This window comes from Neomonachus schauinslandi, chromosome 3 (genome assembly GCF_002201575.2).
Source record: "Neomonachus schauinslandi chromosome 3, ASM220157v2, whole genome shotgun sequence".
NCBI lineage: Eukaryota > Metazoa > Chordata > Mammalia > Carnivora > Phocidae > Neomonachus > Neomonachus schauinslandi.
The window spans coordinates 124,768,403-124,782,094 of NC_058405.1; the positions used below are offsets into that span (position 1 = coordinate 124,768,403).

Below are 13,692 nucleotides of genomic sequence, written 5' to 3' on the forward strand. Positions count from 1 at the left end.
GCTAATACCTGAATTTGTCACCATCAAGTTCTGAAACACTCACCCAGAATAGCTACCACAATGTCATCTTTGAGGATTTCAATGGATCCTCTGGATAAGAAATAAAGTGCAGTGAGGACATCCCCACAGTGAACCAGGGTGTCTCCTGGAGGTGCATGGGTCGTCTTGAATTTCATTGCCAAAGCTCTAAGGCAACCTTTACTTGCCCCCCCGAAAGGCTTTGCAGTTTTGCAGCAAAGTCTGGTTGAGATGTAGACAAATGTCAGCTTGTAAACATTCTGGGAAACCCTTTAGGACCTGAGGAAAAAAAATAAAAGAGTTTCATACTACCAGTGCACAGGGTACCTCCACCTGAGAAATAAAGTCTATTTCTTGCTCACAGAACTGCGGGTGTAGTTACTGTCACACGAGTTCTTACAATTTTTCTACCTCGCCTACCTCAATGAATACTTGGTTTGCGAAATGTGTCAGAATTTTAACTCAAATGCTTGTTCTCTGAATTAACTGCAGGCATTCAGACTCAACACAAATGCTGTCTCATTAAAATGTAATGCCTATATTTCACACTGCTTTTCATTCCCTGCATTATGTGAGGTAGCATCATACTGTGCACATATAGAATGCAAATGTGACAATTAGTAAGACATAACTAATGAAAGGTGGTACAGCTAGAAAGACAACCTTTTGAAGGAATCTCAAGTCAATTTGGAGTGCTGTCTCTGGTATACTTCTTAATTGGAATTAGTAAAAATAATGATCGTGAAATAGCCATGGTATTTGTAAATGTCATAGACCAGAGGGTGCTCTTCGCGAACGGTACGTGGAATATTTATGTTTCATATGCACACTATTAATACTAAATATTTGGATAAGCACTGAAAATAGAGAAAGGGAAGGAGAACAGCAAACATAATTAAAAAGTATAGCTATGTTTTCAGAAATGGAAATTGTGCCAAAGTTTACAATGCAAACTTAAACTTCTAATAGCACTACGGTTTTGACAACCTATTCAGCGACTGATTTAAATCTGATAGAAGAGATTAAATAATAGCTTGTGACAAGTGCCACTCAATTTAAACTGAATACAATTCTATATTATTTTATAAAATTCCCAGTATACAATGGGCCAAAGACACTCAACTCCTGCTTCTCTGTGTGTGTCTTAGTTTCTTTGGGTGTCATATGTAGATTTTAATTCTCATGTTGACTTTCCTCTGTCAGTAAAAATAAATCCATTTAAATGTGCTTTGAAGTAGAGGGGAGGGGCATTACATAGTGTTTAATAATGTAATTTTAGGATTTCCTAAATTTTGGGTCAACCTTGCTGTTGCTATTCAATATAGCTAAAAGTCATCATGAATTTTTTGTCCAGATAATTGAAATGTACATGGTTCATGGAGGAACTTCAAATTAGACCACATTTGAGTTAATTTACACTTATGTCTATTTGAAATGTTAAAGCAGCCAAGGCGTACTGCTTCTGTAGGACCCCTGTGTGATGCAGCCGGTCAGATGGGCGTGGTATCATACAAACGGATCAATGAGAGACCGAAAACATGACAGCCACCACCTCCAAGCTTGTTTCCTTCATTGCAGAGTCACCCACAGAAATGGGTCAAGGGCGTTTTAGAAGAAAACCCACAGAATACAGGTTCTGGTTGTGAATTTGCCACAGGTTGACACTTGCGCAAGTCACTTCATCTATCTGTGTTTCTTTGCCAGAGAATAAGAGCTTTTTTGATTTTAAAATTTGTTGTAAGTTACCAGTAAATAGCGTGCCAATTTCTAGACACCACTTACCCAGCTCCACACAGCTGTAGGAACTCCGACATCTATCCTGAAGTTTCTATATTACCTGGCTCAGACCCAAAAGAAATGAGCCTTCCTCTTCTTCTGAAACTTCTGTCTTTAACTCTATCTTTCAGACTTTGTCTACGTGACTGGACTCCTACCAGATTTCCTGCTTGGACTGAAGGCCTTGCCAAAAGGATAACTTGCCTAGTCTTTGCCCATTTCTGCTTTTGAGGGCTAAGGGCTCTTTCCCCACTCTGTCAGTCATAAACAACTCAGCTCCTCCCATAGAGCCAGCCCTCTGGTAGGTCGCTGACCCTTTCTACTGGTCTAAACTATCACATGGGATTCTTTGGCAAGAGATGCTAGGCTGGAGTTAAGCAAGGTTTGCACACTGTTTTCTGAAATGGGGTCACTTTATTTGGGGGTGCTATAGTAGGAAAACCCCCAGCTTACTGGTCTTCCTGCATATGATTTACTTTTCCTCCCTGAAGCCCACTGTTGTGTGGTCTCAGCATAATTCTCAGATGTCCCCATACAGATAAAAATGTAAAGAGCATCACACCAAGTAACAAGTTAGACATGTCTATTTTTTTCTTAAGATTTGGCTATAAAAATATACAAAAAGGCATTTTATATTTCACATAAATGGGGAAATTGCACTTTCCCTATAATAATTGGAACGAGATTATTGAGCTTGTAGCTGCTATTTCTGGCATTTTCCTGAAGTTCCTCTGTTATACTTTCTGAGTATAGCCTGCTTATTAAAGGAAAAATTGTGCATGTGTGTGTGTGCATGCATGTGCACAAGGGTGTGTATGCATGTTTTGAATTGGAAGGTACAGATGAGATAGAGGTAGGGGTTACTCATTTCTCTGAGTATGTTAGATGAGCTATGGAATCAGATAGGCATGAACTGAAGTTCTAGTTCTGACACTTACTAGTTGTGACTTTGGTTAATTCAATTAAATTTTCTTGAGATTCAGTTTCTTCAATTGTAAAAATAATTAATAATATCTACTTCACAGGGCTGTGCCCACAATTAAATGTGATAATGTATGTAAATTATCCCATTCATTGTAGCTGTTACATAGTTTACTTCTGACTTTTTCTTTTCTTTACTTGGTCATACATATTTATTGTTCCTGAAGAACTGGTAAGTTCTCTTTAGCTAGAAATTGAGAGATACAACACCCATTGTATTCTCCTTGATCTCTTTGGTGAATAGAAAATTCACCACTAACTTTTGTGTTCCATTGCCTCAACAGAGTTTAAGATAAATTTTGTTTCCTGTTTCTGACTTGTGTTAAATGTTTTGACTTACTTGCACTTAAGTTTTCACTGTGAGTTGTCTTAAATTCTTTTTGAAATAGGCAGTTACTAAATCAAAATAAACATGTTCTTGGAATGCCAATATTCTTAGAATCATTTACAAAACCATAAAGGGTACTAGGGAAAATTTTTCAACATTATTCTCTTCTCAAATGTCCTTAAGTGTCATCTCCCAGCATTTATCCTATCAGATGTGACACCCATTGGAAAGAATGGCCTCAAGTTGGAGATACCACAGAGTTTCATGGAGAAGCCTTTGCTGGCCCAGGGAGAAGGTACACACATGTTGGCTTGAAGGACTTATCTGGATTAAAGACTTATCCTGTGGTGTTAGCCCTTCACTAACTTCACTTTCTTAATTTTCTTAAGTGAGTTACATAGATCACTCAAGTAAAAGTCAATAGAAGTTAACATTTAGTAAGTGAATCTCTTACTAGCCCAGAAGTTTAAATGTCCTACGTAAGTTAGCAGCTTTGGAATCTGGGGTATGCCTAAGTAAAGGGACTTTAAAAGCAGAGTTAAAAGAGAGGGATTATAGAGAAATAGACTAGAAGAACATGGAAAAGAGTGAGGAGAATGGGGTAAGTTGAAGTAGTATTCATCCAAGACACCCATTTCCGTTGGTCTCAGCTGTGTTGCCTTCCTTACTTCCTACTCATTGTACTTTTTTTCATCAGGTTTGGTTCCTCTGCTAAACTACCTGACGTGGAACTTCCTCATTTAACAGTCAAATATTAGCATTTTACCAGGCCTGGCAGATCTGGTTGTGAAGAGTAAGTGTGTCAAGTACACAGGTACAAACCAAGATACAACTGGTTTACTGATTGTTGTAATTATTTCCACTACTCTCTGCACAGCCTTCTTGTCTGTCAAGTTCTGAAGCTCTGAGGGTACACAGCACCTTTCACTGTGTGTCTGAAGTCATTATTTATTGGGTTGATTTGATTTCAAAGACCCAGGAGCATCACCCAGAATCGGGGTCATGGCCTGCAGCTTGGAGAAGTAGCTCTCATTCTTTTAGCAAATACATAGTAAATATCTACTCTATACCAAGCACTATACTTGGCATGGAAGCATAACAATGAAAAAAATATGTTCTGAACATATACCTGGCCCTTAAGCCTTTCTCTAAATGCCCAGTTAAAAAAAATATATATATATTTAATCAGGTAAAATAAATATAAATATATATATTTAATCAGAATTTTCCACACCTTGTTTTGCATGGACATTAATAGTACACATTTGGACACTTATAATCCTAATGGCTGTTCAAATGAACCCTCAATATACAGTTAATTAAAGGTGAATGAAAAGCTCATTTTAACTTTTCTAATATTTGCAGTTATGGGGGATTTTTAAAACTTCCTGATGTTCCACAAAATTTTTTCAAGGCTGGTAAAAATCCCATGTCTTTATTATGGTATAAGGTCACTTGAATATTTTATAAATGTAAGGTTAATTTTCCTTTACTTGACTCTATGTGAATAAAACTCTTTGGGATCCTCAACTTATGTAAGACAAATGAGATATTTAGTCTTTTAAGTGAGTTTGAAATGCTTTCTGTGATTGCTAAAAGCAATCAACCCCATAGCTTAGTACCAAAGGACCCAAAGTTTAAGGACATTCAAACAAGAATAACCTAACAAGTACACAAGATAGCATTATTAAATAAAAACTCCTTGAAGAGATCATACAAAGAGAGAAAAAAGTTGAAATAATTAACTATCCCATAGTAAGCATCTATCAGACATGATCAGATACTAATTCAGAAGTATTTAACTTTATACTAAACTTCCCTCAAATGTGTATCTACTGGCACACACGTAGAGGAATAAATACTACAATATTGTTAATATATGCAATTATGCAGAGTGTGAATTCAAATTTTCTTCATACTGAGCAAGGAATACAAAATTTAAAAAAGAATGGAGGCTGAGGTTAATGCAAGCCTGCAATTTCTGATTTGATATGAGTGTGCTCATCAAAATGACATTTGTGTCATTTACTTTTTAATAAGTAGATCCTTAAACTTATATACTTATGCCAATAAAAAAATTATGGTACCTATTTTATGTATTGGGGTTTCAGTGAAAGCCCATGACAGATTACAATTAGAGAAATGTGTCCTGAGCTTCACTCAGTGGAGTCTGAGAAGAATTTTAATGAATATTAATTAAGATTATTATTATTTTTGTTTTTTATATGAAACGATTATATCATCCTTCAAGGTGGGGTCCACTTTTTATTGGATTTTGCTCTGGAATTAGTTCATTTATAATCAAATTTCAATACAATTTTGTCTTCCAACAGTAACTATGTGTCCTGTGGGTAGGGCAGGTGATTTATAGTCTTAAAACCATGACTCTCTTCCCTGCCCAACAATTTAAAGTTTCCTTTTATTCTATGAGTCTTCATGCTGCTGGCACCACCCCATGTGATTAAAGAAAGGCAAAAGTTGCAAGAGAGAAATTTATTTCCTCATTCAACTTTTACCTGGATGCTGATAGATAAGGATTTTCAAATAAAATTAAATATTCACAATATATTCACAATAAACTCCATTATTCCTTCCTCACATTTAAGACACATGCCTCAATGTTTGCTGTCTCTTAGCTTGGATTGCAAAATGCTCTTTTATGGTAAGTACACTTTCTAGCTTCTGTTAGAAGAGCATCAATAATGGAATTTTACCACAACTCTCTCCACACGCCATCTATGGTTTTGGAAACGCTCTATTTGCTTTAGAAAGAATCAAAATGTATTTTCTTATAGATGGCCCCTATCCAGATAATATTGGAAAGATGATTTATGTTGTAATGTGATTTGTTTCGCTTAGCGTAGCTGCAGAGGGGTACATTCCTAAAGGCAGGCTGAAAAGGGCACTATAAGGAAGACAATCTGAGTGTGTTAAATGATTCCCCTAAACAGCAAATTAATCATATGAACAAGTTTGGTAACTATGATAATTGACATTAGGAAATTTTCTGAGAAAATTCTCTCATTAAATACACTTAAATCTTGACAAATTAGGATTAATCAAAACATAAATTAACACTCCCTATGAAACACTAAACCTCAAGTGTGATTATCAAATAGATGATGCAAGTATTATATTACATCTTAAGTCTCTGCCCTAAGGTACAGCCTTAATATTTTATAGCATTTTCTGATTTTGATAGAATCAGTGTTTGCCATGTGGGCATTCAGCATTTGGTAAATCTTTGCCACTTATAAGATACCAAACCTTGCTTTTTGTTGTTTCTAGAAGCTAATGTATTCCCTAATTTTGAGGTCATCCCAGATCATATTATTGCTATGCTTATGATTTATCGTTAAGGAATGGGAGGCACACATTTTTCATGTTTCCTTGGGGGATACATGCTTAATACTTCATGTTTAACCACTAATCATGATAGGTGGGTTCTTTTAGCAGTTTTAAACATTCAAGTATACATAGCCCTAGTCTGAAGCTCAAACTGCTTTGTTATCTGCTTTCTTATTTTATCTCCACGTGGCTAATGAGAATAAGGAATTATTTTATTGTATAGGAAGGGCATCGTATCTGGCCAGAGTGAAGTATTATGCAATCCCAGATGAGGGGCTTGGATGAGCCTTGAGAAAGGATGAGCCTTGAGAAAATTAACTAATTTTCTACGTGTAACTTTTCAACATTTTTCACATGGTTACATCATTTAGAAGAAAATCATGAACAGAACAAAAACTTGCCACACACAGACATGGAAAACAACGTCATAAATCCTGAACAGATTTTGGTGCAAGTACATATTCCCTGAAAAATGAAACAGTCTTTCCTCCTGCTTCTTCTCCTTGCCTCTCTGGCAGCTCTCACCACTAGTTCACAGCATGATATGTGAGATGTTTCTTTGCTTTCAGAAGCACACTCAAACTTTAAAGTGACCCCAATTAAGTCAGGGCCAAGGATGAGTTGGAGTGTGGGTAATGATGAGTAGGCAGAAAGGATTTATTGCTTTTACATACACGTCCTTGTTACCCAGCCTCTGGAGTTCTGCTAATTCAGCAAGAGCCTGACTTAAAAAGATGCATTAGGATTTATAGTATAAGGTCCCAAGGGGAAACCATAGAACCCACTAGGGTTTCTAAAGGTAATAGGTGGAATCTGGATATTGAGAAACAATTTCAGGACCTTCCCTTCAACCCACTACTTGAGAGAGGGAGTGATGGAAGACATTAACAGAGTATAATTATAGTGGGGTCTATTGGATACTTTGCAAATACTTCTTCCCAAATGGATTGATTGTAAATGACCTGAACTTGCTCACAAAGAAAGGAAAAGGGGGTGCAATCTTCCAGGTAATGAAAAGAATGATTTAAGTACCAGTTTGTACTTGATATGCTTTTTTTTTTTTTAAAGATTTTATTTATTTATTTGACAGAGACAGAGATAGCGAGAGCAGGAACACAAGCAGTGGGAGTGGGAGAGGGAGAGCAGGTTTCCCGCCAAGGAGGGTGCCCGATGTGGGACTCGATCCCAGGACCCTGGGATCATGACCTGAGCCGAAGGCAGACGCTTAACGACTGAGCCACCCAGGTGCCCTTGATATGCCTTCTTGAACTTAAATCTAGTTTTATGTTTCAGAAACATCTCTCATGTGATAATATTTTAGAATCAAATATTTTTATTGACTTGTCAACTTTATATAAGGAATAGAGAGTGGTGATTATCCCATTTTTATATGTGAAAGCTGAAACATAAATGCATGAGGGATTTTATTTGTGGAAGAACAAAGACTTCAAACTTAGGCTAGGATTCTATCAACTATTGTGACTTGCCACAGCTGTCCATTAGATTGGTTTCTAAAGTTGCTCCCAATATGTTCCCCATTCATTTAATTTATTGGTTTTATCAATAACTAACAAAGAATAGAAATGTAGCATAAATGTCCTTTTCACTTTGTACCAGTTAGGGTACAAATGTTCCTCAGAAATGTTGGGGCCAGACAGCAATTCCAATTGTTTTCTAGAGAAAGTGATTACTGTATCAGGAATTATATAACTGAAATTTGTTTAACACATTTCAGATGATTTTAATGTGCAGCATGGGTGAGCACTTAATATTTGAATTCCAAAGTTATGTAAAAATTAATGTAAAATTCATAGGAAGGAAAGGGATAGCAACAGACTTACAATATATTCTCTAGCTTTCCTGAGGAACACCTGGAAAGAAAGGTGACCAGCCAATGACAAAACAGTGGTGACCTGCTCCTGGCAAACACACTAAGGGTGTGGGGTACTTCTTATCTATGGAGTGTTTTTAGCAGGATGTATGTAATCTAAATTACTTATGGTAAACAAACCTTTCACCAATGGATTATAGGACATGACTTCCTGGAAAATGTCATGTAGGCTATGTAACTTCCAGACTATAAAGTGTAGAAGTTTAATGATCAAAGGAGTTTCATTTTGCTTAAGTGTTATGTCATTACATACACTGTTTAAGGACCTCCTATGTTACACTGAGCCAGAACACATACTAATATAAGGAAGGATCTCCATGTTTTGTTTATGCCCCACGATTACATACAGTCTTGAAATTGTTGGTAAATCTTTATGTTGGTTACAATTTCTGACTCTCGTTAGCCAGAGTTGACAATCTAATCTTTGGGTTATCTCAAAAGCCAACATGGAGTTTGTTGTAATTGAATAAAAATAGTCATATATCTTATCTGGAAGAATAAGTAATCTCAAGTAGCTAGGGAAATAAGAAAGACAAGATTAGTTAGGGTTGACCTACTTTGTCAGATATTAAAGCATAGTATAAAGTCACTAAGTATAAATCATTATTCTATTGCCATAGGAATGAACTAATAGAGACCGTTTGACAGTAAAGGTATATACACCAATTATATCTGACAATTTAATGTATAAATAAGGTGGTATTTCAGATCAACAGAAAAAGAATGACTTATTTATATTCTACCAGTACTACTTCTATTCATGTAAAGAAAATAATTTACAAGACTAAATTTCAAACAGAACACAGAATTTTCTTTCTAATTACACAACAGAATTTATAAGAAAATCCGGGAAACTACTTGTATCATCCATAGGTTTAGCAGGACCTTTGAAAATCAGGACAAGATCTCTGAACTATATAAGAAAAGTTGACTAACTGGACCATACTAAAAAAAAAAAAAAAAAAAAAAAACTTAAATCCAAAAGATATTTTTAACAAAACCAACACATTGACAAGATATTGGAAACAAATTGCAATATAGATGACAAAGCGTTAGTATCTGTTATTCATGAAGATTTCTTATAAAATAAGAAAAAGGTAACCAAAAACTATGCAAAAATGCTACTATATATAGGTAATTTATAGAGGAAACATCCTGATTAACCATATCTGCTTTATTATAATGCTCTGACCTCACTGCTTGGTGTCTGCTATTCAATATTAAGCACTGGTCATAGATAGAGCAGACAAAATTAGAGTTAGATTCTGGGCTAAAGCCCCCATCTTAGAAAACACAACTAATGCCCCAATTTCTGGGCATCCGCACATAGTGATTCACAGTTAGAACAAGTGAGGGCTAGAAATGGAACTCCATGATTCAAATACAATAATTATACTTATGTGGAGTGAGTCTTTGACTTATCTTCCCACTCTGGTAGATGGTTCTAGCTACTGGTATCTTTCAGTTCTGTGTGTGTTATAGAGCATTCTGATCTGAGAAAGTTATCAGTGGAGTGGAAAAAAATGAACTAACATAGCTCCAGAGCATTAAAACATACCATCTGGGTTACTGGGCCCTGAATAAGAAAGATTCTTATCATTCCTAAATTGAGTGTAGACGTCTACTGGGGGTGGCCCACCTGCCCAACAGGAGCCCAAGATGCAAACAAAAAAAGAAGAATTTTGTTTTGTTTTGTTTTTTGTTTTAGAAATACCTGCTACGAAAGAGGCAATGATTATTTTTTCCATTCACACTCATCCCCATGGGTAGCAAAATGTCTAAACCAAGAAAAACAATTAAGATATACATAAATTCCTCTTAAGGCTGTAAGAGCAATTTGCATGGATGAACTTACTTTTGCTTATTTTCACTCTTAAAAAATGATTTCAAAACCTCTGACATATTGGGTGGAATATCGACATATCCATTTCGATATAAATATCCAGGCCCCTGTAATATCTCAGGTAACTCTTCCATTAAAGAAAATACTGGATTTTTATTTCGGGAGAAATTGTGAATGGCTTGATTTCATTAAGTTTGATAAATGCTGAGTTACTCTAATATCTGAATTAAAAGTGACTTAAAGTCATATTTACAAAGAGTATTTTAAAACTGAGTTTTGATGACTCTCTGTATTTTTATTTTTGGTTAAACCCGTGTGGAATATTAAGTGCTCTTAAAATTGAATTGAATTTGAATTACTCCTGCGTTTCTACAACGCCAAAGAAAGTACTTGAAAACACATCACATTCTCCAGCACGAGAAAATGCCCTCTAGAGTCCTGTTTGAATAGTACCATTATTTTAAAGAGTTAAAAAATAATTTGAGATGCCATTTTCACTATCCTACTATTGGAAGAGGAACATTATTAATGAATGGAGAAACTGTAGTATGTTCATTGTCTCATTACACATTTTTCATGTGTAAAGCCTGAGGCCATGCTGTCATTTCTCTTGGCTCAGGACCCACTAGAGATAAGATCCTACTGTTAAGAACTCCCTTCGCACAGATGCAGCATGGTGCCAGCTGTAAATAAGTCCTTCTTGATAATGGTTGGAGACCAGGATGAAGTGACCATAATCATTTGTGAAACATGACTGAGCACATATCATTTGCGACACGAAAATACCAGATGCTTGTCTTAAGCTTGATATTGTTCACGTCAGGGGGGTTCCAGATGGCATTTATTGTTCTCTGTGGTATTTTTGAGACTTTAGAGTGAATAGGTTGGTGAAAAATAGGAAGGACATGTGCCATGTCCTTTCTTAAGCACCTGTTGTTCAGCTACTGTCTACAGTGGGCAAGTATGTGTGCTAGTAGATTTCTTGCTAGTGCAAAATTTTATTACCTACATAATTTCTGTAGAACCAGGCAGTTCCTGTTAACTAATCAACATGTCTATGAAAACATCTTTTAAAGTACATTGTAGATGACTATTTTAATTCAACTCCTAAAGGTAAGCAAGTATTTCTTTACAGAAAACCAAAAGATGTCACCAGTCCTACGGATCATTATCATTTAAATGCAGGTTTTTACCAGTCTCCATGCCCTATTTTGAAATGTGTGAATTTATTTGCTAGGCTGTGTAGAGAAGCAGCATGTCTTTCAAAGTTTGGCGATATTTTCAATGCATTTTGCACATTGGCTGCTGATTTTGAACCTATGCTTCTTTGTTAAAATATTACTGGTCAAACAAAAAATAATCAATGCAAATTATACAGGCTCACCCATGTAAAAATTTTGTTGTGCTATTGATATCTTTCAATGTAACTGATTTTATTTTCTGAAGAATTCTTAGAAACAGAATCCTTGCCACTAGAGGAACAAATATGTGGGCACCATATTTTTAATCATTTTATTAAGCTTTATGACTAACGAGTCAAAGGTTTTTCATTGACTCTATTTATCAATCTGACTATATAAAGGATCATTAGGAAAAGTTGAGGGATAAAAACAGTATGGTGAAGACAAGCCATGCTATTTTGTATATTTTGCTTTACATTTCCAATGAGGTTTAATGTCACAATGATTGTTTTTATATGAGTTGCTGACTGAAAGAACTCATCATTGCCTTTCACTATGGTGTATCAAAACAGTCTGTGAGTGAAGGAGATTTGAATACAAAGGTCTGGCATAGATGAAGTCATTTCGGTAAGTGTAGAGAATGGGTACGACAAAATTTTCATTGGCATAGAGTTAGATTGAGAATGCAGATATAATCAATGTTAGTCGTTAGTATTTAAGTAGATAGTAGCTAGTAGTAAGTAGTAGTAGTAGTAGGTAGTTAGTAGCTAGTAGTTAAGGTCAGTAGTAGAGTTAGCAAAGGGTACTCTGACGGGTAGCAGAGGAGCTGTAAAAGAGACTTGGAAGGAAAGGAAATCAGATTTTCACTAAGATGCTTCTTAGACATCACATCAACTCCAAAGAGTAAGAATTTCTATTAAACAATATGCCATTATTTATTAATTTCATTTCCATTTTAATTGGCTTTGTTTGTTGGGGGCATTATAAGTGAATGCTTTGTCACTGAGAGTCCCACCGTGGTTCTAAGCATTTTTAGCCTGAGGTTGACTTTTGATTGAAATCTATAAAAATTCTCCCCCTCTTTAACTCTTCTCTTATTTTATACCTCCTCCCTGCTGAGGACTCAATCTACTCTCTGCTTAACCAAGGAGACTGGACCATGTAGTGCTAGTCCATTGAGTTTTCTCCTTTACTTCTCAAAGCCAGTGCCTTTACCCTTTCTCTTTTCATTCCTGCCTGTCTTTAAGGAAAACTTGTATATCTACCCTGCTGGAGCATTCATCCCTGTTCCTATGTTCTCATTCCAACTCCTTTCTATGTCTGCTTTTCAAAATTTTCTCCACTAATGCCTCAGGATAAAAAAAAAAAGTCACTTTTCCTTTTCTTCCTAAAATAAATTAAACAAAGTTGTTTCTGGACTACCTGCCTTAATTCTTTCTTGTGCTTCCCCACATATGATCCTCTATTCCTGTTTTAGTTTTCACTGGAAATGATCCCCTTCTGTTCTCTGCCATCAACAATTCATCATCAAAGAAAACTAGATGCCTGATCAGAAAGCAAAAGAGGCAGCAGATAGGTTAGAATCTCCATCCTCAAGCGGAAAAACTCCCATAATAATTGTCCTATACATTTAGCATATTTGAGTTCTGGTGCTTTAAACACATTTGACAATGACAAGTGTAATGAAATTGCAGAGAGGTTAAGTGACTTGTCCAAGATTAATGGCAAATTGAAGAGCTAGTGTTTAGGTCTTCTGAATTCCTATTCCTAATTTGTTTAATATTATTAGGCATTAATGGTGGGACATTTTTAAAGTAAGAAATAAAATTCTTCATTAAGTGTTCATAAAATTTTTTCTTCCATGTCAATGTATTTTTAAATTCTGAAGTAGTTTCTGTCATGAATGATTTATCTCTCTCCATCCAAAACGATGTATAGAGCATGGTTATTGGGATTCTTCTTCATTCAAGCCAGGCTCTTGTATGTGATATGAAGAAACTTGCCTCTACACTGACATGGAAGATGATTTTCAGTTCTTGCCCATGTTGTAACTAAAATCAATGTTGGAAAATGTCAGAAAGTTTCAGACTGGGTCAGAAGACAGCTTTGATTGGAGGACATTTCTTGAGATACCTTCAGTCTTAATCTGAGAAAGTATCTCCTCTTCCCCTAACTAGGCAAATTTGGAGGAGAAGAAGGGAACAGGTTACCAGAATTGACCTATAAATATTTTTTAGATAATTTTCACTATTCTTAAGCCTGACATCAGACACAAAAGAACACTTTCCTTTCTCTAACTTCATTCTCCTGACCCTTTTCCTTTTGT

At 35.8% G+C, this 13,692-nt stretch overlaps 1 protein-coding gene across 1 annotated transcript in view; it reads right to left on the reverse strand.

The window, feature by feature from the left end:
- KCNH7 (potassium voltage-gated channel subfamily H member 7) overlaps window positions 1–13,692 on the reverse strand; it is a 471,825-nt gene that overhangs the window by 26,765 nt on the left and 431,368 nt on the right. Inside the window, 2 exon segments of the mRNA XM_021702769.1 lie at window positions 44–209; window positions 211–297. Coding sequence (XP_021558444.1) covers window positions 44–209; window positions 211–297 — 253 coding nt within the window.